The sequence below is a fragment of the Rousettus aegyptiacus genome, unplaced genomic scaffold, assembly GCF_014176215.1.
Source record: "Rousettus aegyptiacus isolate mRouAeg1 unplaced genomic scaffold, mRouAeg1.p scaffold_m13_p_1, whole genome shotgun sequence".
Taxonomy (NCBI): Eukaryota; Metazoa; Chordata; class Mammalia; order Chiroptera; family Pteropodidae; genus Rousettus; species Rousettus aegyptiacus.
Genome location: NW_023416284.1, coordinates 93,367,395 through 93,390,845, shown reverse-complemented (window position 1 = coordinate 93,390,845; position 23,451 = coordinate 93,367,395). Strand labels below are relative to the sequence as shown.

The window sequence follows — 23,451 nt, the reverse complement described above, 5'->3', positions numbered from 1 at the left end:
TTAAACAATGGCAAGTTAGTCATTTTAACCAAAGAAAAGAAAAGTGAAAGCCCCCACTCTGTGGGCAGCATAGCCCCGACTTCCCCAGTTAGTCATTGTGAAGCCATTGTACTGACCCCTGGTGGTAGACCTGACAGACAGTCTGGAGGAGCCAGGAATTAATCCAACGTTTTGCTTATTTCTTCCTCAGGGAGAAGCCAGTAAAGCAGTGGGCAAGAAGACTTTAGAAGGGGTCACCAATAAAGAAGGTCAGGCAGCGAAAGAGGAGAAAGTGGAAGGCATTGTATGACACCACGCAAAAGGAGGGAAGAGTCCTGGTGAACTCGGCCCCCTCCTCCCTGGGCTTTCACCCAACTCAGGACTAAACAGTGTTTAATGTAAAGTTTGTCATAGTCTATGTGATTCTGGAAGCAAATGGCAAAACCGGTAGCTTCCCAAAAAACCACACCCTGCTGCTGCCCAGTGCTCTCATTGAGGGGTGGCGTGGGACCACTCCAGGTGGAACAAAACAGAAATGACTGTTGGTGTGGAGGGACTGCGCCAACAGCTTAAGTCCAGCTCGTTTCAGTTTATGTCACCTTTCAATATCCAATTCAGGGTCCCTTGAGATAATCCCGACAATTTGAAACTGTCCAGTTTTATATTTGATTGAACTTTAATAGCACTTCAGAAACCCAAAAATAAACGCTTAATGAATTTCTCCTTTCTTACAGTTGGATGGGGGAAAGGAGGGTGAGATTTTGTTTTTTAAATAACCGAAGTATTACGATGCAACCTGTTGTATTTTTAACCAGTAGAACCCAAAGTAGGGGGTCTGATATCCTCTCAGGTCCACTGCAGTGTCACAGACTTGAAAGCCAGAACCTCAGAGGCCACTTGCTTGCTGACTTAGCCATGCTCCACCCTTAGAGAGCCAGCCCCCTTGTGAGAGTGGGTTTCTGCCACACCCTACCTGTCCCAGAGGAGGAATCCCATCATTCCTAAAACACTTCAGTAGTGACAGGGAGCAGAGGGAGTTTCTGGATTAGCTTTCTCTGTTTTGGGTGAAGTTCTGAGATGTTGAAATGTGAAAAGAGCAATCAGAATTGTGTTTTTTCCCTTCCTCTATTCCTTTTAGGAAATAATTTTGCATACAATACTGCCCACTAGCATTGCTACTGCTCAGTTTCTTATTTCCATTCTAACCCTTGCTATTAAGAATTTAAAACTTGTTCTTATATCTCTGACCTGGAGTGGATTTATTTACATATCCACTTAGAATCCATGCAGCTTTTTTTGTTGTCTTTTTAAAATTACTGGCTCATAAACATTTGTATACTGGAACTTTATTTACACTCCTCTCTAGTCCAAAAAACAAAACAAAACCTTGACTTTTTACTATTAAGTAGCTGAATTTTTAAAAACAAAACCTGTGGGGTTGAAATCAGTAGTTACTCTATATTAAGGGTTTTCTTTGCAGGTCTGACAATGTAGTAGCTTTCTTTACCTGAGCCAATGGCTTCTTTGTTCTGGTGTGAATTGTGAAAAAGAATTGAAAACAGCTTCCCTGCAAGTGCACCTAGCATAAAATCTGCAGTGCTTGGGCATTGAATTAGGGAAAGTCTTAAATATGTACATGTAGTTGAATTTTAGTCCTTACGGGTAAATGAGATTGAGCATGGCTTTCTATCCCTTCAGCCTAAGAAACACTCGGGAATGCATTTGGCAGCCCAAGGAAACATTGGCTTCGACCTGGACCATCTCATTTTAAATCCTCAAGAGCACTGACAATTGGATTTCAGATTAGCTTTAATTTTTACGGTGGTTTTAACAAAACACTTTCATTTTTAGGACTCACGTTAAAGCCTAAGAATAAAGTCACTTCCTTTTATACCTGTTTTCGTCTCCTTAAGAACAAATGGAATTAAATAGTGAGTTTCTCCCTTAACTAAACTTTTTAAAATTTCTCATTTATGCTTTTTTCTTTTTTTGTGAGATACTTCTTTAAAAAGTCCCAGTCTCACCTAGGAAATATGAAAAGCAAAAGTTGATTTTGCTTATTTGCTTAACGGCTTAGTATTTGTAGCTCTGTTGACTAGAGCATGACTCCGATGAGCCCAAGGTTGAGATTTGATCCTGAAAAAGCCAGTTAGCTTTTTGCAGGTAACAAAAAAAAAAAACTATTTTAAAAATATCCCAGTGGACTTTTCTCCCAAGTGTGTGTTGTGTCAATGGGGGGAACAAAAGGCAAGAGTGTATGGAGGGGAGGGAGGAAAGTGTGTGTGAGTAGTTCTGAGCAAACAGTTATGAGGTGCCCTTCACCACTCAAAAAAGAAACTTCACATTTTCTTGTATTAAATTCAGTCATTTTAAACAGTTTGTCTAGAAATCAGCAGATGTCTAAATCAGGCTGCATATGGAGTGGTGAGGCAGCATATGATGAATTAAAAACAAATCTTTTTTTTAATCATTCAGATGCACTTTTTGTGTTCTTTAAATAAATTCAAAAACATGATTTCCCATTGTTCTTGGTTTTGCTTAGTCTTCAAGAAAGGTCGTTTTCATTGGAAAACTATGGCAGGGCCCAAGTTGAAATGAGACATCAGAATATTGGTAGGGACAGTGTTGACGACCTTGAAATCAACATTGGGCTAAAGGTGATGGAATGATGCATCTTTGTTCAGATGAACCAAATAATCAGAAAAACAAGAGCGTTTTGGTTTTTTTTCATTAACTGGTAGGTATTCTACCATTTGAAGTGATTGTAAGGTAGGTTGTTTGGGAAGTGAAAAGATTTAATTGTGCCCTTCAATAAATATGTAAAATATAAGCTATGTCAGGCGATGCACTATGTTGAGCATGCATTTCTTCTTTCTTAAGGAGCAGATTTTATCAGATACTCATGTTTATATGCTCTGAAAGTTTAAGGAGATAATGTCACATACTGTGTGAATCCAGATTCACACCGCAAAATCAAGGTGGCCCGGGGCCAGGGCAGTGGCACACCTTTCTCCAGTAGTACCGCCAAGGTCTACAGACAGGTCACTGCAGTGTCCGGGCACCTTTTATTTCCTCTGAATTCCTTGCTTCATCTCTGGTTTTGAGTTAATACTCATCACTTACCCTTTGCTGCTAAATAATTCCTTGGTAATGAGGTGATCCCCTTTATTTGCACATTTTTCCTAAGAGAATAATGATTATATCAGGGATCTTGAGGTGAGCCAGCCTGCACCTGGTTGCAAGGCATGAGGAGCGTCAGTGGAGAGCTTTGTCCATATTTATCTGGCCTTTCTAGCAACATTTTGAACTCTCCTTTTAGCATGGTGCATTTGGACGTATTCTCTGGGACTGGCAACCATGGGAGACTCACCAACATTGCTGACAAATGCGTTAAATTTGAGTTCATTAGTCAAATTCCCCAACGTATTATATGTGTGAATGGCGATGGCAGAGGACTTTGGAGAATCAAGAGTGGGGAAGACCCAGAATAGTGAAGTGGCCGGCGCATGGTCATCCAGGTCATCCGATGCCCTGGTACAATTACAAAATAGGTCTTTTCCTAGTCCGAAATATGATTCTTTTGGCATATGGGATGAGATGTTGGTAGCTTCTTAAAATCCCTAAGCATTTGGTGTTACTGAAATGGCACAGAGCCATAGGCCTCATGTTCTACTTGGGAGTAAAAATAATGTGGAAGATTCACCAATATGTAAAGGGTAGGCATGTTTTGCTTTCTAAAGTAGGCTCTGGGTTGAGTTAAGGAATTCTGGTGTTTGGGTTGTTTTTTCAGATCCTTTTCTCTAGAAACTAGATCCTCACCACCCACCACCTTGGAATCTGGTTGGAGCAAGAAAAGGCAAAAAGTTTTCCTTTATAGTTGGCTAGTTTTGCACAGACACTTAATACTTGAAGGGACCCTGCCTTTTTAACATAAACAGGGACAAGTAGCGTAGTAAAACTTTCAGCGATTTGTGAGGCACCGGCAGGCAGGGTAGGTAGCAGTGGCTGATATCAGTGCATTGGAAAAGCTGCCCTGCAGCCACAGGCGAAAACCGATCGTGCTGCTGCCGGGTGCTTAGTACACGCCAGGTACTCAAACCTTCTTTCCATGGAACTTCCGAATAGAAAAAGAATGTGGTTGATGCCTTGTTTCTACTCTCCAAATCTCACACAAGATCATGTGGCCCCTGCTAACCCAAAACTATGCAAGAAAGAATTCCGGACCACGTATTTCAAATTTGGCTTAGCTGACATGTTACAAATACACCAAACGTCTAAGCCTTTCTTGGGGTATTAAATATTTCTGACCTGAGTCTGCTTTGGATCAGTGTTTTCATAAAATACCTTTTTACTGCAGGCATTATAACTTGGCTTTAAAGTTATCTCCTTAAAATTTTCTGACAAGGAGATAAGGTAGGAAGAACAAGTAGCTGATGATCAGGATTAGTATTTGGAGCTGCAATGACTAATTCTAGTTACTCTTGTAGTGATTTGATGTCTTCTCACCCTCTACAGATACCAAAGTCTTCCTAAAGATGAAACCAGCCTGAACATACAGTTAGTACTCAGGTTGATCCCCACCGAGGGGTTCAGGAACTCATTACACTCCTTTTACTCATTACCATCTTAGCACCTAGTACACCATCCCAACCCAGTACATAGTAGGTACTTAATATATTGACTTCCTGGCCTTTTTCATGAGGCAGCCTTGCATTTCTTTCTCAGTGGCCCTCTATTCCTGTTACTTGTCTTGAGACGGGACCAGAGCCACATGGTTTTCTGGCAATTCCTGCAGTTTGATTTTGGCCTTGAATTCCTCAAGATGGTGAACCAGCAGCAGACTTAACAGGGCATGACTGCAAAATGGGTCTATGGTCTTCAGCCACATTGATCTTAAATCTATTTCCGGTCACACCGATAACTCAGTTCATCAGCCTAAACAGATCAAATTTGAAGTGGAGGAAAATTCTGAGAAGATGGCTGAATGAGAAGCCTTCATCAGGAACTGCTCAACTTGGATAACAATTGCACTGGCAGAATCTGATGTAACTGTTTTGGAAGTCTGGAGTCTTTTGAGGCCTTCCAACTTCCAGAAGGAGGCGGGGATGGTAGATTACAGTAAATTTCAGCTCTTAATACAATAGCAGCTCCAGCCACATAGTGGCAGCTCTTCAAGTTTTTCTGGAGCAGGGGGTCACAGCCATTGCAGGTGCCAGAGTGGCGATATAAAAAGACTGACCCCTGAATACTGGGGATCAGTCCTTGGATTGCTGCTTCTGATCACTGAGGTGCAAAGAGGTGGGCAGCCATTGTTTCACCTTTTGTTATTGCAAGTCCCTCCCCGTCTGGCTGAAGTGACTTCCAGGGATATTTAAAGGGTTGGCAGCCTTTTTGTCCCCTCTTCCTTTTTTACATTTTCTTTCAGGTGCCAGACATTAAAGACTAGGACATTAAGAAACAAGTGCATGTACAAGGAAAATTAGTAACACTTGCCCAGGGAAAGTCTCAGAAAAGATGTGAAAAGACATTAAATTTATACTTCAGGCTGATCCTCAATACAGGGACAGCCTACAACAATCAAAAAGTCAAAAACAAGAACGATAACAAAACACCAAGCCCTGGGAAGAGGGAGAAGATGATTTCTAGAGCTAATACATTACTAGATTTAAATGGCCAATGATCAACAAAAAATTACAAGGCATACAAAGAAACAGGAAAGTTAGGCTCATTCAAAGGAAAAAGTCAACAGTCTGTCCTGAAAAAGAATGGCAGATGTATTAAACAAATAGTTTAAAACAGTCTAAGATGCTCAAAGAACTAAAGGAAGATATGGAGAAGAAAGTCAAGAAAACTGTGAACAAAATGGAATTATCAATAAAGAGGAAACCTAAAAGAAAAAAATCCTAAAGCTGAAAAGCACAATAACTGAAATTAAAAATTCACTAGATAGATTTAAGAACTGATATGAGCAGTCAGAAGAATCAGTGAATTTTATTAGCTAGGACAATGGAAATTATTGAGGCTGAGGAACAGATAAAGATTGAAGAAAAGTGAACAGAGCCTAAGGAAACTGTGGGACACCGTCAAGTGGACAAACATACACATCATGGGAGTCCCAGAAAGATAAGAGAGAGGGGAGGGCAAAAAATATTAAAAGAAATAATGGCCGAAAACTTATCAAATTTGATCAGACACATGAACGTAAACGTCCAAGAAGCTCAACAAATTTCAAGTAAGATGTCTTACACCTAGACACATTGTAATCATATCTTCAAAAGACAAAAGCAAGAGGGAATCTTGAAAGCAGCGAGAGAAAAGTGAACCATCACATACGAGGTGGCGTCCAAAGATTATCTGCAGATTCCTTATCAGAATATTTGGAGGCCAGAAGACAGTGAGCCAATGTATTCAAAGTTCTCAAACAAAAAGAGTTCTCTAGTCAGCAAAACTCTTTCGAAAGTGAGGGAGAAATTCAGATATTCCCAGATAAATAAAAGCTGAGGGAATTTGTAACCACCAAGACCTGCCCTGCAAGAAATGCTTAAGGGAGTTCTGCAAGGTGAAACGAAAGGACATTGGACACCTCAAAGCCATATGGAGAAATAAGGATCTCACCATAGGTAAGTAAGTGGGCAGTAATAAAAACTAGTATTACAACAACAGTTTGTAACTGATTTTTGTTTCTACGTGACTAAAGGAAAAAATTATTAATGTAAAATTTCTATTACTGTGACTTTGGCTTGTAACTCCAAATCTTTTCTACATACTTTAGGAGGCTAAAGCATTTAAAAGAATGATTACTTCGTGTATTTGGGCACCCAGTGTGTAATTTTATGACATCAAAAACTGAGAGGGTTGTGGACAGCTGTAAAGGAACACTTTTTGTATGTTATTGAAGTTAAGCTGTTATAAATTCAACTTAGAATATAATTTTATGTTAAATATAATCCCCATGAGAACCAAAAAGAAGATAGCTATAATATATACACAAAAGGAAATAAAAAGAAATTTAAACATTTCGCTACAAAAAATAAGTCAACTATACACAAAAGAAGGCAGGAACGCAGGAAATGAGGGACAAAAAAGCTATTAGGCATATAGAAAACAGTACAATGACAAGTTTTTCCATGTAAATGGATTAAACTGTCCAATCAAAAGACAGAGATCTGCAAAATGAATGAAAACACATCATCCACCTATATCTATCTACAAGAGACTCACTTGAGAGCCAAATACAAACAAGTTTGAAGTTAAAGGGTGAAAAAAAAATAAATGTAATGGTAGTAACTATAAGAGAGGAGTGGCTATCCTAATATCAGACAAGTTTAAATTAAAAAATGGTACAAGACAAAGAATGACATTAATTGTTTCAATGCAGCAAGAAGATATAATGATTATAATACTTATGCGCCTAAGGACAGACCATCAAAACATATGAAGCAAAAATAGACAGAACTAAAGAGAGAAATGGACAGTTTTACAATAGCAGTTGGAGATTTGATGCCCCACTTACAAGAATGGATAAAACAACCAAACAAAAGATAAACAAGGAAATAGAGGACTTAAACAAAGCAATAAATTGACTAGATCTAACAGAGAACACCACCCAACAACATGATATCCATTCCTCTCAAGTGCATGTGGGACGTTTTCCAAGATAGACCATATGTTAGGCCACAAATTAAGTCTCAAAAGATTTTAAAAAGTGTCAGAGTATCTTTTTGACCAAAACAAGATGAATTAAAAATCAATAACATAAAACTGAAAATTTACAAGATCGTGGAAATTAAACAATCCATGGATCAATGAAATTACAAGGGAAATTAGAAATACTTAAATGAAAATGAAAGCAACGTACCAAAACGTATGGAATGCTGTGAAAGTGGCACTAAATGGGAAATTCATAGCTATAGATGATTACATTAAAAAATACCATAGCTTTATAATTTAATGAATGAGAAAAAGAACAAACTAAAACCCTGGTAGAAGAAAGAAGGAAATAAGATGAGAATACAGATAAATGAAATAGAGAATAGAAGAACTACATAAAATCAATGAAACCAAAACTTGGTTCTCTGAAAAGATAAAATTGACAAAACTTTAGCTAGATAGACTAAAAAGGAAAACACTGAAATTACTAAAATCAGAAATAAAAATGAGAACATTACTAATTCTACAGAAATACAAAGAATCATAAGAAACCACTATAAACAATTACATGCCAACAATTGGACAACCTAGAAGAGATAAATTCCTAAAACATAACAATCTACCAAGAGTGAATCAGGAAGAAACAGAAAACCTGAACAGACCAATTACTAGTAAGGAGATTGAATCCGTAATAAAAAAATCTAATGAAGAAAAGCCCAGGACCAAATGGCTTCACTGGTAAATTTTAACAAGCATTTAAGAAGAATGCCAATCCTCAAATTATTCCAAAAAATCCAAAAGAAGGGAACACTCTCAAAATTGACAAGACCAGCATTACCCCGATAGCAACGCCAGACACACACTACAAGAAAACTATAGGTACCTAATACATATAGGTCCAAAAATTCTCAATAAAAAACTAGAAAGCCAAATTCAATAGCACATTAAAAGGATCATTCATCATGATCAAATGAGATTTAATCTAGGGATGCAAGGATGCTTCAACATACATAAATCAATCAGTAATACATCGTGTAAATAGAATGAAAGAAAAAATCATATCTCCATAAACACAGAAAAAGCATTTGACAAAACTCAACATCCACTCATGATAAAAACTCAACAAATCAGATATAAATGGAACATACCTCAACATAATAAAAACCACATATGACAAGCCCACAGGTAACAATACACTCAATAATAAAAGGTTTAAAGCTTTTTCTCTAAGATCAGGAACAAGACAAGAATGCCCACTCTCACCATTTCTATGCAACATAGTACTAGAAGTCCTACCCAGAGCAATCTGGCAAGAAAAGGAAAAGACATCAGAATTGGAAAGAAATGAAATTGTCTCTATTTGCAGATGATGTGATTTTATATGTACATGACCCTAAAGACCACCAAAAAACCGTTAGACCTAATCAATGAATTTAGTAAAGTTGCAGGATACAAGATTAACAAAAAATTAATAGCATATCTATACACTAACAATGAACTGTCTGAAAAAAAAAAAACCAATCCCAGTTATAACTGAATCAAAGACAGTAAATACTTAAAAATACATTTAACCAAAGAGATGAAAGCTCTCTAGACTGAAAACCACAAGACATTGATAAATCAAATTAAAGAAGACGCAAATAAATGGAAAGATATCCTATGTTCATGGATTGGAAAAACTAATACTGTTAAAATGTCCATACTACACAAGCTATCTATAGATTCAGTGTGATCTCTATCAAGTTTCTAATGGAAGTTTTACGGAAGTATAAATAACAGTCCTAAAATGTATATGCAACCACAAAAAAATCACGACCAGCCAAAGCAATCCTGAAAAAAGAACAAAAGTGTGTGTTGAGCTATTTATAAAGTTAAAGTAATCAAGACAATTTGGTACTGGCATGAAAACAGACACATATACCAATAGAACAGAATTGAGAACCTGGAAATAAAACCATGTGTATACAGTAAACTAATATTTGACAAGGGAACAAAGACTATTCAATGGAGAAGAGACAGTCCCTTTAATAAATGGTGCTGGAAAAATTAGATATTCACGTGTTAAAGAATGACACTGGATCCCTATCTCACACTACTCACAAAAACTAACTCAAAATGGATTAAAGACTTAAATGTAAGAACAGTAGCCATAAAACTCAGAAGAAAACATAGGATAAACCTCTTTGATATGGGTCTTGGCGATGATTTTTTGGATATGACATCTAAAGCATAAATAACAAAATCAAGAAATAAGCAAGTAGGACTACATCAAACTAAAAAGCTTCTGCACAGCAAAAGAAATGATCAACAAAATGAAAATACAACCTATGGAATAAGAAAATATTTGTGAATCATACACCTGATAATGATTAATACCCAAGATACCAAGAAATATTCGTACAACTCAATAACAACAACAGCAAACAACTTGATTTAAAAATGAATAGATGATTTGAATAAACATTTTTCCAAAGACACACAGATGGCCAACATGAAAAGGTGTTCGACCTTACTAATTATCAGGGAAATACAAATTAAAACCACAATGAGATATCACCTCATACCTGTTTCGAATGGCTGTTATCAAAAAGACAAGTGATAATGAGTGTTGGTGAGGACAGAGAGAATAGGGAGTCCTTGTGCACTGATTGATGGGATTGTAAATTAGTGCAGCCATGATGGAAAAAATATGGAAGTTGCCTAAAACAGAACTACCATATGATTCAGCAATATCACTTCTGAGTAACTACCCAAATGGATTTGAAGAGAGATTTGTACACCCATGTTCACAGTGTTATTTACAATAGCTAAAGGTGGAAGCAACACAAGTGTCCATTGATGAATTAATGGATAAGCAAAATGTGGTGCGTATGTGCAATGGAATGTTATTCAGCCTTAAAAATGAAGTAAATTCTGTGATATGCTACAACATGGATGCATTTCGAGGACATTACACTAAGGGAAATAAAAATAAGCCAGTCACAAAAAGACAAATACTCTATGCTTTCACTTCTATCAGGTATCTAGAGTAGCCAAAATCATAGACAGAAATTATAACGGTAGTTGCCAGGAGCTTAGGGGAGAGGAAAATGAGGAGTTAATGGCTGATGGGTATAAAGTTTCAGATTTATAAGATGAGAAGGTGCATGGGGATGGACGGTGGTGATGGCTGTGCAATGTGAATGGATTTAATGCCATTGAACTGTACACTTAAAAATGGTTAAGATGGTAAGTTTTGTTATGAGTATTTTAACACAATAAAGAAAGAAGAATGTGAATTGAAATGTTTTCCTTAGAAGTATTTCTAGGACCACCCTCCTGGTCCTGGTGCTCTTGTAAGACCCCAGGCAGCCCCCAAACACTTCAGGTCCATCTGGGTACTGCTCCACATGCAGGGGATGCTAGGGGGAAGGACAGGGCCCCTTGTACTTGAGCAGCTCCCAGACAAGTAGGAAATGAGGCGTGCAGATAGCTGTACCACTGCAGAGCATCTGTCATCCGTTACTCATACCTACAAAACTTGGAGAACAGAACAGAAACTTAATTCTGTCTCTCCAGCTTTCCCACTCACGCACATCCTTTGTGGAGGCCAAGTCCAGCCAAGGCCTACCTCACAGCTGATGCCCAGACCCACTACAATGCACACGTCCTTCTGCAGGGCTCCCCTGAACTGACCACCCTCCTCCTCCCTGCTCCACCCCTTAGCACCTGGGCTATAAAAGTGCCCTGATGTGGAGTACCCCCAGCCCCACCCTGGACTATTGCCAGCCCTCTTGCCTGGTGGTGGAATCTTCTCCTTCAAGCAATGCCTCCCTCTGAAAAGGCACTCCAGGCAGAAGTCTGGGGAGTGGGAAGTAATTATGCCATTAGGTCTATTTTTTCAGTGACCTGTCCTTTGAACTGCAGCTAAATAACCCCAGAAGTTTCGTTTACAAAGCAACTGGACAGATAAACCATGCCTAACTTTGTCATGTTTTTCTCATGTCTTAATTAGAATTTTAGAAAAATGTTGGTTCCTGATATTCTGGGCAGCCCCACCCCTTTGCTGTCAATACACCCTTCAGAGAAAGCTGCCCTGTTTGAAGGGGTCCTTGGATGTTTCTCCTCTCTCTCACGGTCACTCAGTGGTTTCTGTATGGGCTACTAAGCTTTCTCTGAACCCAGCCACATCTCCTTGACAGGGGCAGGTTGTAGTGAAGTGTGCGGTGAGGCATCACATTGTTCAGTTGTTATCAAATGTGATAATAACAAAAGAAACAAACTGTGCCACCTTCGGGCTATAAGTCTGAGCCTCAGAACTAAGTTACTGTGGGACAACTTGACCTGAATGTGTGATGGCCAAGACCAGATCTTCTGCACCGTGCTACACGACAGTGAGATTCTATTGCTCCAGCTCCAAAACGGCGCTTCTTCAGAAGGTCCTGTCAGGACTTCATCAGTCTGAGAAACTCAAAGGCCAAGTGGCAAGAGCATGGGATTAGGTCCAGCTCTGCGTTGATAGGAAGTGATTTTGGTCAAGTTACTTCCTCCCTCTTGGGACCCATAAAATACTGTAACTATTATTTATTTAACTTTAAAATTTTTAACTATGGTAAAAAAAATATGAAAATTTACCATCGTAACTATTTTTAAATGTATAATTTAGTATTCCTAAGTATATTCACAATGTTGTACAACCAATGTCCCAAAGTTTTTCGTCTTGCAAAACAAACTATACCCATTACCAACAGCTCCCTAGTCTCCCCGCCCCCAGCCCCTAACGACGACCGGTTCGCTTTCTGTGTCTATAAATTTAACTCCTCTAGCTACTCCATGTAAGTAGAATCATGAAGTATTTTTCCCTTTGTGACTGGTTTATTTCACCTAGCAAAATGTTCTCAAGTTTCTTCCATATTGATTGTAGCATGTGTCAGAATTTTCTTCCTTTTTAAGGCTGAATAATATTTCATTATGTGTGTGTGTGTGTGTGTGTGTGTGTGTGTGTGTGTGTGTGTTTCATTCATGCATGGATGGACACTTGAGTTGCTTCCACCCTTTGGCTGTGATGAATACAGGTGTGCAAATATCTCTGAGATTCTGCTTTTAGTTCTTTTGGATATATATACCCAGAAGTAGGATTGCTGGATCCTATGGTAATTCTATTTTTAATTTATTGAAGAACAACCACGCTGTTTCCCAGAGGCTGTACCATTTTATATTCTAACCAACACTTGTTACTTATCTTTTTTTTATTATTAGTAGCCATCCTAATAGGTGTGAGGTGATATCTCATTATGGTTTTGACTTGCATTTCCCTAATGATTAATGATGCTGAGCATCTTCTCAAATTCTTGTTGGACTTTAGTGTATCATCTCTGGAGAAATGTCTATTCAAGTTCTTTGCCCATTTTTTTATGTGAGTTATTTGATTTTTTTTTGCTATGAGTAATAATAGCTAATATGTATTAAGCACACATTATAGGACCATGCTTAGGACCAAACTAAAATAGGTGATAATCCTGGAAGGCTAACAATTAGATGTCATTTTCTTTTTTTAAAAATATTTATTATTATTATGCCTTCAGCACCTGGTCTTCCTAGGTGGTCTCCCATCCAAATACTAACCAGGCCTGACCCTACTTAGCTTCTGAGATCAGACATCAGGCTTGTTCAGGGTGGCATGGCCATAGACCAGGAACCATGGCTCCACTGGAACACAAATACAGGACCTTCTGCGTGTAAAGCAGATGTGCTAACCACTACACTATGGAACCAAGTCCTTGGTATCATTTTCAAACCTACAGTCTTTGAATATTTGCAAACCATTTACTTGGGGATTGGGCAGAGACAGGGAGAAACTAATTTCCTGTTATTAAAAATTATGTATGAATGCAGTATTATTTACAATAGCCAAGACATCCATCACAATGAATGGCTGGGTAAAGAAGATGGGATATAGACACATATACACACATATCTACATATGGAACACATACATACATGCAATATTATTCAGCCACAAGAAAGGATATCCTGCCATCTGCAACCACATGGATGGACCCTGAGAGTATTATGCTAAGTCAGGATGAAAAACAAATATGTGATATCACTTGTATCTGGAATCTAAAAAAGCTGAACTCATAGAAAGAGCAGGATGGTGGTTATTGGGACCTGGGGGTAGGGGAGTTGGGAAGCCGTTGGTAAAGGGTACAGACTTGCAGCCAGAAAATGAAAAAGTCATGGGAATCTAACATACAGCACAGCGCCCACAGTCAACAGCACTGTATTAGGTACTTCAAAGTTGCTAGGAGACTGGATCCTAAAGGTGCTCACCACAAAAAAAGAAATGATAATTATGTGACATGATAGTTACCTAATGCTATGGTGGTAATCATATTGCAATATATGTGTATCAAATCAATGCACATTGTACACCGTAAACTTACACAATATTATATGTCAATTATATCTCAATTTTTAAAAATTATATACAGAAACATTCACTAGTTCACTCCTACTGGCTACAGAGTCAATGTCAATGAACAAGGGGTTTTTTTTGGTTCCTTTTACAAAATCTTTCCAACTTTTCTGAGATTCTTGTTTTCCCTTTAGTTTTTATCTCTGATCTTTCAAACCCGATAACTTCTTGGGAAGCCTTTTAAAGGGCTTAGAATTCCGATAATGAAATGAATCATTCATCCCCAGTAAACAGTACCAGGCCAGGCATTACTCAGCCTCACAACTGCAGCCAAGCGCCCCTGCCAACTTTCAGGCGATGGAAACGGAAGACTCCTCACAGGTGTTGGAAAACACAAAATAGGTGGATGCAAGCAAGCAAAGCCTTCTAGTTTTGATACATCCTCTGTTGTGGGTGCAGCATCAATTTATATTTTAACAGCTATATAAGGAGACATCAGCAGAAACCTGAGTTGCCTGACATATATTGATTTACAGAAGTGATTTTTTAATTAGGAAATATTTGCAACATATAAATAAGTGTAGAAAATGATACTCATGTACCCCCACCACACATAAAAGGACATTAACATTTCTGCCATCTTTGCTTCAGAGGTTTCATTTTAAAAAATAAAATGTTTCAGATCCAACTGAACGCCCACATCTTCCCCTCTACCCTCCCTCCTCAGGGGCCCCTACTATCCTGGAGTTAGTGCATATCATTCCCATGAATAATTCTGTACTTTTGCTGTCTATTTATCTTCAATCTAGCCTATTGCTTTGAGTGTTCATAAGTTTTGCACAAATAGCTGTGTGGCCATTTGTCATTCTCTTGGCTGCGCAGTGTCTGAAGCCTCTTTCCAAGAGAAGGAAGAGCCTCTTCTATCATAAAACCGAAAAGACCCAACCCTCCTTGCAGCTGGGGACAGGCATGTGACCTAGGCTCTGCAATAAGACTATACCCCTGACAGTGACGGCAGTGCCTGGGGCTCCACCTCAGCTACACAGTTCAGTCCTGGATCTCTGTTCTCCAGCTCCCCTGGTGACTCTGTGAACTAGCCAATATCCTCCCAGTGAATCTTTTGTTGGCTTAAGTCAGAAGGATTTTCTGTTGCTTACCGTTAAGACCCTGGTTGAAAATGATACTTTTGCAACTTGCTTTTTTCATTAAACATTTGTTTGGATTCAAATGGATATGTGTAATTGAAGGTGAGCAGAACTTGCCACTCCAAAAGATGTCACTTTGGCATATGGGTTATTTTGAATTAAAGGTACTTGAGAAAAAAGCTGGTACAAGGATACTCTGACATTCCTTTGTCTCCCTGAAAACAGAAGATAAATCTACCATGTGAAAGGTACCCTCCCTGTACCAGGATAATAAAAAGGCGCTCTCATCACCATAAAATAAAATTAGCGTTTTTCTCCCTTCTCTCAAAAATCACCCAGGAGCATCATGGAAAATGAGATACAGAAACATAAGGTCCATTTCCAGGGAACCTAGGCACCACATGAAACCCTGAGCTACAGCAGAGGTGGGACCGCCAAAAGCAGCAGCGAACAAGCAAAGGGGTTACAAGGACGGTAGCAGAGGTTGCCTGTGGCTGCAGACATAATAGTTAAAAGCGGCAGAAGCAGCAGTAGCAAATACTTATATAACATTTACAATGAAGCTGAGGCTCAAAAAGATTAAGTGACTGCCCAAAGTCACCCAGTTAGTAGGTGGCAGAGGTGGAATTCAAACCTAGGCATGCAGCTCATCTGCGCTCTTCATCTTGCTGTCCTTTGCAGGCTCTTGTCTCTGTCTCTGTCTCTGTCTCTGTCTCTGTCTCTGTCTCTCTCTCTCTCTGTCCCTGTCTCTCTCTCTGTCTCTCTCTGTCTCTCTCTGTCTCTCTCTCTGTCTGTCTGTCTGTCTCTCTCTCTCTCTCTCTCTCTCTCTCTCTCTCGTGCGCGCGCGCACACACACACACAAACGTGAGAAGCAAGATACACGCCTTGAGAGTGAGGAGCACACCCTCATATATAAAAACAAAGTCTCTTGTTTGCAGAAACTGGTACAGAGCACAGGTTGCTAACAGGAACATCCCTGGATCTGCTTTGGTCCTAAGGGAGAAGGGCTTATGGAGGAATCATACGAGCAAGCCATATGTGGTGGATTAAAAACAGCTACAATTTCTTTTCTCCTCCTTTCTCCCTTCGAGTTGGCTAGCTCTCTGACATATTTTCATCAACCGGATGTGTCAGTAGGGATACTATGAGACTGTCAAGGCTTGTCTTTAAAAGATCTGCCACTTCTACTTCCTCTGCTTGAAATACTTCTTGGAGTCCAGTTGCCATGCTGTAAAGAAGCCCAAGTTGCCACGAGGAAAGGCCCATATTCAAGAGGACTACAGCCCCCAGCACCAATTACCAGCCATGTGAGTGGGTCATCTTGGAAGTGACAGCCTAAGTTGAACTTCTGGGTGGCTGCAACCCCAGCCCTCCCCTTTTGGAGCAGAGTTCGGTCCTGCCTAAAATACAGACATTTGAGGAGATAAATGGTTTCTGCTATGTTAAGTCAATGTTTCAAGGTGGTTTACAATGCAAAAGATAACTGAAACAGTATATTTTCAGAAATCAGACTGTGATAGAAGAGTGACTGCATTGTCAATTTTGTTAATCTTTTCAAAATCCAACTTCTGGTTTCATTGATTTTCTCTATTTTTCTATTCTCTGTTTCCACTCTAATCTTTATTTCATTCTTTCTGCTTGTTTTGGAATTAGTTTGATCTTCTTTCTCTAGTTTGTTTAGGTAGAATGTCAAGTTATTGAATTTGAGATCTTTTGTAATATAGGCATTGTAAATTTTTAATATAGGCTATAAATTTCCCTTTCAGCACTGTTTTTGCCTCATTTCATGTGCTTTGGTAGGTTGCATTTTTGTTTTCATTCATTTTAAAGTATTTTCTAATTTCCATTGAGACTTTTTCTTTGACCCATTGGTTATTTAGGATTATGTTAATTTCCACATATTTGTGTGTTTCCCAAATTTATTTCTGCTATTAATTTCTAATTTCATTTATTGTGGTCAGAACATACTTTGTATGATTTCACCCTTTAAATTTATTGTGCTTTGTTTTATGACCTACCATATAGCCAGTCCTGGAGAACGTTCCATTACACTTGAGAAGAATGTGTATTCTGCTATTCTTGGGTGACTTGTTTGATAGAAGTCTTTTAGGTCTAATTGGTTTATATTTTTATTCAAGTCTTCTATTTTCTTGTTCTTCTGCCTAGTTGCCTGTTCTGCAGGTTTGGGGTACCGAAGCTTGGGTGCACAGTTCTGGCAGCTGGAAGAATATGCGAGGACCTGTAGGCAGATGCAACATAGCTTTATCCAGGCGTAGCAGGACACAGCAAGGCGCAGGCACAGCTCCAGCTCGCCCACAGTCTGCAGAGGCGGCACTGTTCTTACAGCAAGGTGCATAATAGTGGCTTAAGGCCAGGTACTATAATCGATCAAAATCAACAGGTTGTTTAGGATGCTGTATCTAAGGTTGCATAGGACGCTGTAGCTAAAGCTGCCTGGCAACGGCACGGCTTACTGAGAGGGCGCCTGACGGCATCCATTTTGTCAGTCGGTCCCCTCACCCAACATTCATTATTTAAAGTGGGACACTGAAATCTCCAGCATTTATTATTGAATTTTCTACTTCCTTCAATTGTCAGTTTTTTGTTTCATGTGTTTCGAGGCTCTGGAACATATGTTTATAATTATTACATCTTCTTGATAAATTGACCTATTTTATCCTTATAAAATAACATTGTCTCAAGTAACAATTTTTGTTTTAAAGTACTTTGGCTGATATTAGTATAGCCACTCCAGCCCTCTTTTGGTTGCTGTTTGATGTATCTTTATTCTATCCTTTCATTTTGAATTTATCTGTGTTTTTAAATCTAAAGCATATCTCTTGTAGACAACACATAGTTAGAACATGTTTTTTCATTCATTCTGCCAATCTCTGCCTTTTAATTGGAGTATTTAATCCACTTATATTTAAGTGCTAATAAAGTAGACTTTACATTTTGCTATTTGTTTTCTGTATGTTTTAATGTCCTGACTTTGTCTCCATTACTACCTATTTTGTATTAAATAGATATTTCCTACTATAACATTTTAATTTTCACATCTATAGTTAACTTAGTGATTGTCAGGGAGATTATGATTAATAACTTCTATATAACTAATTTAGTTCAGATTAATACCAACTTAATTGCAATAATATACAAAATTTGCTCCCGTAGAGCTCTATTCCCTCCCCCCTCCATTGGGCTGTTATTGCCACACAAATTCCATCTTTATGCATTGTGTGCTCATCAACAAAAATTTATAATTAATGTTTTATGAAGTTGATTTAAAAATCTGTAAGGAAAAAAGAGTTACCAAGAAGAATGTATAATGCTGTTTTTTATATTTACCTATCTAGTTACCTTTACCAGTATTATTTCTTCATGTAGATTGAGTTACTATTTACTGTCCTTTTATTTCAGCTAAAGAACCCTCTTTAGTAAATCTTGTAAGGTAAAGTCTGCTAGTAATGAATTCTGTTTTGGTTTATCTGGGAATCTCAATTTCTCTTTCATTTTTGAAGTATAGCTTTGCTGAATATAGAATTTTCGGTTGGCAGGTTTCTTTTTCTTTCAGTATTTTAAATATGTCACTCCTCTGCCTTCAGGCCTCCATAGTTTCTAATGAGAAATTATCTGTTAATCTTATTCAGGATCCCTGTATGTGATAAGTCACTTCTCTCCTGCTAATTTCAAAATTCTCTCTGGCTTTGACTTTCAACAGTTTTATTATGATGTGTCTAGGTGTAAATCTCTTTGAGTTTATCCTGCTTGATGTAAGAGATTAATGTTATACATCAAATTTGGGAAGTTTTTACCCATTATTTCTTCAGATAGTCTTTCTACCCCTCTTTCTCACCTCTCCTTCTGGGCCTCCCATTCTGTATTGTATGTTGGTGTTCTTTTTAAATTTTTTTATTAGGTTTATTGGGGTAACATTGGTTAATACAATTATATAATTTTCAGGTGTACATTATCATTTGACATCTGTCTATCCTATTGTGTGTTTACCACCCAAAGTCTAGTTTACTTCAGCTACCATATCTTTGATCTCCTTTTCCCACTTTACCCTCCTTCTATCCACCTATATTTGGCCCCCTTTACCCCATATTCCTCCCCCATTGTCCCCCACTCCCTACCGTCTGGTTAACACTAGTCCATTGTCCATGTCCATGAGTCTGTTTGTCCTGTTCATTTGTTGCTTTTAGGTTTATGTCCTGCATATAAGTGACATCATGTAATTTTCAACTTTTTCCGGCTTATTTTGCTTAGTATGATTATCTTGAGGTCCTTCATTCCTTCATGTTGTTGCAAATGGCAATATTTCATCTCTTCTTATGGCTGAGTAATATTCCATTGTATATATGGACCACAGGTTCTTTAGCCAATCATCTATCATAGGACACTTTGGTTGCTTCCATGTCCTGGCCACTGTGAATAATGCTGCTTTGAACATTGGTGTGCAAATATCTTTACTGATATGGGTTTTCAAGTCTTTGGGGTAAATACCTAGTAGAGGGATTGCTGGATCATGTGGTAGATCAATTCTTAGTTTTTTGAGGACCCTCCATACTGATTTCCATAGTGGCTGTACCAATTTGCAGTCTCACCAGCCATGTATGAGGGTTCCTATTTCTCCGCATCCTCTCCATATGTTGATATTCTTAATGATGTACTCCAGATCACTGAGGCTCTGTTCATTTTTCTTTATTCTTTTTTCTGTTCCTTGCACTAACTGTCTTTAAGTTCGCTAATTCTTTCTTTTGCCTACTCAAATATGTTGTTGAGTCACTCTAGTGAATTTTTCATTTAATCGTACTTTAAAAAAAAAATGTTTTTAGGCAAGGCAACCCTTGGTTGACCTCACAGATTGCAAGGACCTTGTCAGCTTACAGTCCCTTATTTTTATTCATCTATTTATTTATCTATTTATTTATTTACACCTACAGCACCTGGTCTTCCTATGTGGTCTCCCATCCAAGTACAAACCAGGCCCGACCCTGCTTAGCTGCCGAGATCAGATGGAATCTGGCTTGTTCAAAGTAGCGTGGCCATAGACCTAATTGAACTTTTAAATTCTAGAATTTCTATTTGGTTCTCTATTATAATTTGTATCTTTATTGATATTCTCTATTTAGTGAGACAGAGCTCTTTTCCAATTTTTTGAGTTCATGTTTTTTTAGTTGAAGAATAATTTAATATAACATTATATTAGTTTCAGGTATACATCATAATTTAATATTTATATATACAGTTGACCCTTAAACAAAATAGGTTTGAGTTGTACAGGTCCACTTGTATGCAGATCTTAAAAAAATGTTCTTAAATGTGGCAACGCTGAAAATCAAGTTATTCCCCTCTCTGAAGTTTGTTATAATTGCTATTTGCTGTAGTTACTGTTGTTCGTTTAGTGGTGATTCTGAACTAATTATGTAAAGTCTGTGTTCTTTGTTGTGTGTGGCCACTAAAGTTTTTTCTTCATTAGCTTAGTGGTCAGCTAATGATTGGACAGAGATTCCCTTAATTGCTTGGAATCAAAAAGCCTCTCAGTCTTTGCCAAGGGGCTCTGTGTTCATGTTGGGGCATGCCTTCTACAATCAGCCTGAAAGCTGACAACTATGCTTGAGCTGTTACTCCTTCCTTGCATGGAGCCTCAAGGTCAGGCAGAGGTAAGAGCTTAGGACGACGTTCTCAGGTCTTTCTTTAGCATGCTTATAGCTCTGGGCACATACATGTGGTCTTCTAGTTTACTAGAAATAGGGCAGAGTTTTTCAAGATCCTCAAAGGACATTTCATTTGCCACTTTTTCTTTTAGGATTTCTAGATAGTGTGATTCAACCACTATCCAATGCCTCAGGGGGCCACAAAGTTAAACAATTGCCTATACTTGTTTTTTAACAAACACCCCCAACCTGCACCAGGAAAAGGCTTTACGTGGTAGGTGAAGTCTGAAACAGATCAAATACAAACAGCCTTAGAAGTGGGGGCTTTCAGGGAGCCACTACACAGGGCAAATAATGATAATTCTGTGGGAATGAGGCTGTAAAGAAGTTTCAGCACCATTCTTTTTCTTTCAGTAGTTGCCCTGCTGCTAGCTTTCACTATGTGTGCAGCTAGTTTTCAAAGCTACTCTACAGTGGAAGAGCAAGGGATGGCACTAGGGGCAAATTAAAACACAAAAATCTCAGAAGATTACGGGATTATAGCAGAGTAGAAAACACCAGGAATAGGTCTCCCTATATACACACAATTGCATTGGCCAAATCTGTTCAGTGTAACTATTTTGGAACTCTGCAGTCTGTTGAAGGCTAGCAACTTCCAGGGGAAAACACTAACAGTAAACTGCAGTTAAATTAAGGCAATTTCAACTCTTATCACAGTAGCAGCTACCCATCTCCCACCCCAGCCACATGGCAGGAAGCAAGTTTTCCTGGAGCAGCTGCACACAGTCTATGGGAGCTAGGGTGGGCAAAAAGGACTCTATCCACCAAATATTGGGTATGTGCACTCTGATTGTTGATTGCAGCTTCTGATCACAGAAATGCAGACAAAGAGGCATGCAGACAAAGAGGTGGACAGCCTTTTTTGTTGTACCTCTCTGAATTGTGGAAACATTCCCTCTCTAGATCAAGTGACTTAAAAGAAGATTTAAAGGGCCAATGGACTTCACACTTCTTTTTCCTTTTGGGATTCAGATATTAAAGACTAGGACATTCAAAAACAAATCCATATGCGAGGAAAATTAGAAAATGATTGTAGGGGAAGATTCAAAAAACACCAGAAAAGACACTAAGTTTATACCCCAGGTTATCCTCAGCACACAGGCTCCAACAATCAAAAATATATATAAACAATAACAAAAAACAGCAAACCCTGGAAGAGGAGGAGATGCTGATTTCCAAAGTTAATACCACAGTATTTGACTCAAATGGCTAGTGTTCAACAAAAACTCACAAGCATAGAAAGTAACAGGAAAGTATGACCTATTCAAAGGAAAAAAAAATCTTTCTCTGAGAAAATTAGCGTTACATTTAATATCAAAAATTTAAAACAACTATCTTAAAGATGTTCAAAGAACCAAAGAAACATGTGGATAAAGTCAAGACAATAATGTGTGAACAAAATGGAATTATCAATAAAGACATTTTTTAAAAAACTAAAAAGAAACCAAAACAAATTCTGGAGCTGAAAGGGACAATAACTGAAATTAAAATTTGCTAGATGGATTCAAAGACAGACATGAGCAGGTAGAATAAATAATTGGTGAATTTTAAGATAGGACAATGAAACTCATTGAGGCTGAGGAATAGAAAGAAAAAATATTGAAGAAAAGCAGAGCATAAGGAACCTGTGGGACACTATTAAGTGAACCAACATACACATTGTGAGAGTCCAGAAAAAGGAGAAAAAGGGGTAGAGAAATATTTGAAGAAATAATAGCTGAAAATTTTCCAAATTTAATGGATGACATGAATATAAACCCCCAAGAAACTCCAAGGTAGATGAACTCAAAGGCACCCACATCAAGATACATTATAATCATACTTTCAAAAGACAGAGCAAATTTTGAAAGCAGCAACAGACCCCATCACATACGAGAGATCTTCAACAGGATTGTGAGCAGATTTCCCACCAAAAGTTGTGAGAGCAGGAGAGAATGAGCCAATATATTCAGTGTTGAGTAGGAAAAAAAACTGTCAACCTATAATCCTATATCCAGCCAAACTGGCCTCCAAAAGTGGCAAAGTCAGGACATTCCCAAGTAAACAAAAGTTGAGGGAGTTGTGACCTCTAGACCTGCCCAGCAAAAAATGCTCAAAGAAATCCTATAGGGTAAAATAAAATGACACTAGAGAGCAGCTCTGAGCCATGTAGAGAGATAAAGCTAGCATTACTGTAAAAATAGTTGGTAATTGTACTCTTTGTTTGTTTTCTACATGATTTAAGACAATAATACATTTAAGGAAAAAACTATTATTGTAAAAGTTAGTATGATTGTAATCTTGGTTTGTGACTCCAAATATTGTTTTCTATATAATTTGTAAGACTAACTTTTTAAAAATTATTAGTTTATGTTTTTGGTCATACAACATATAAAGAAATTTTGTGATATCAGTAACCAAAAGGGATGAGGACACAGCTATAAACAGTTCTTGTATATTATTGAAGTTAGGTTGCTATAAATTCAAATTAGAATGTTGTAACTATATGATAGTAAATGTAGTTACCATGGTAAACCACAAAGAAACTGGCTATAGAATATATAGCAAAGGATATTAAAAT

At 38.1% G+C, this 23,451-nt stretch overlaps 1 protein-coding gene and 2 pseudogenes across 5 annotated transcripts in view; 1 reads left to right on the top strand and 2 right to left on the bottom strand.

The window, feature by feature from the left end:
- FKBP5 (FKBP prolyl isomerase 5) overlaps window positions 1–2,494 on the top strand; it is an 82,143-nt gene extending 79,649 nt beyond the window's left edge. For all 5 annotated transcript variants that reach the window (XM_016120211.2, XM_016120212.2, XM_016120210.2 and 2 more), the window contains one exon: window positions 191–2,494. In XM_016120211.2, the coding sequence (XP_015975697.1) occupies window positions 191–289 (99 nt within the window). In that variant the 3' untranslated portion in view covers window positions 290–2,494. The remainder of the gene's footprint in view (window positions 1–190) is intronic.
- Window positions 2,495–13,184: 10,690 nt separating this feature from the next.
- On the bottom strand, window positions 13,185–13,300 carry LOC118605465 (annotated as a pseudogene).
- A 6,808-nt stretch (window positions 13,301–20,108) lies between these two features.
- LOC118607105 lies at window positions 20,109–20,227 on the bottom strand (annotated as a pseudogene).
- Window positions 20,228–23,451: the final 3,224 nt, after the last annotated feature.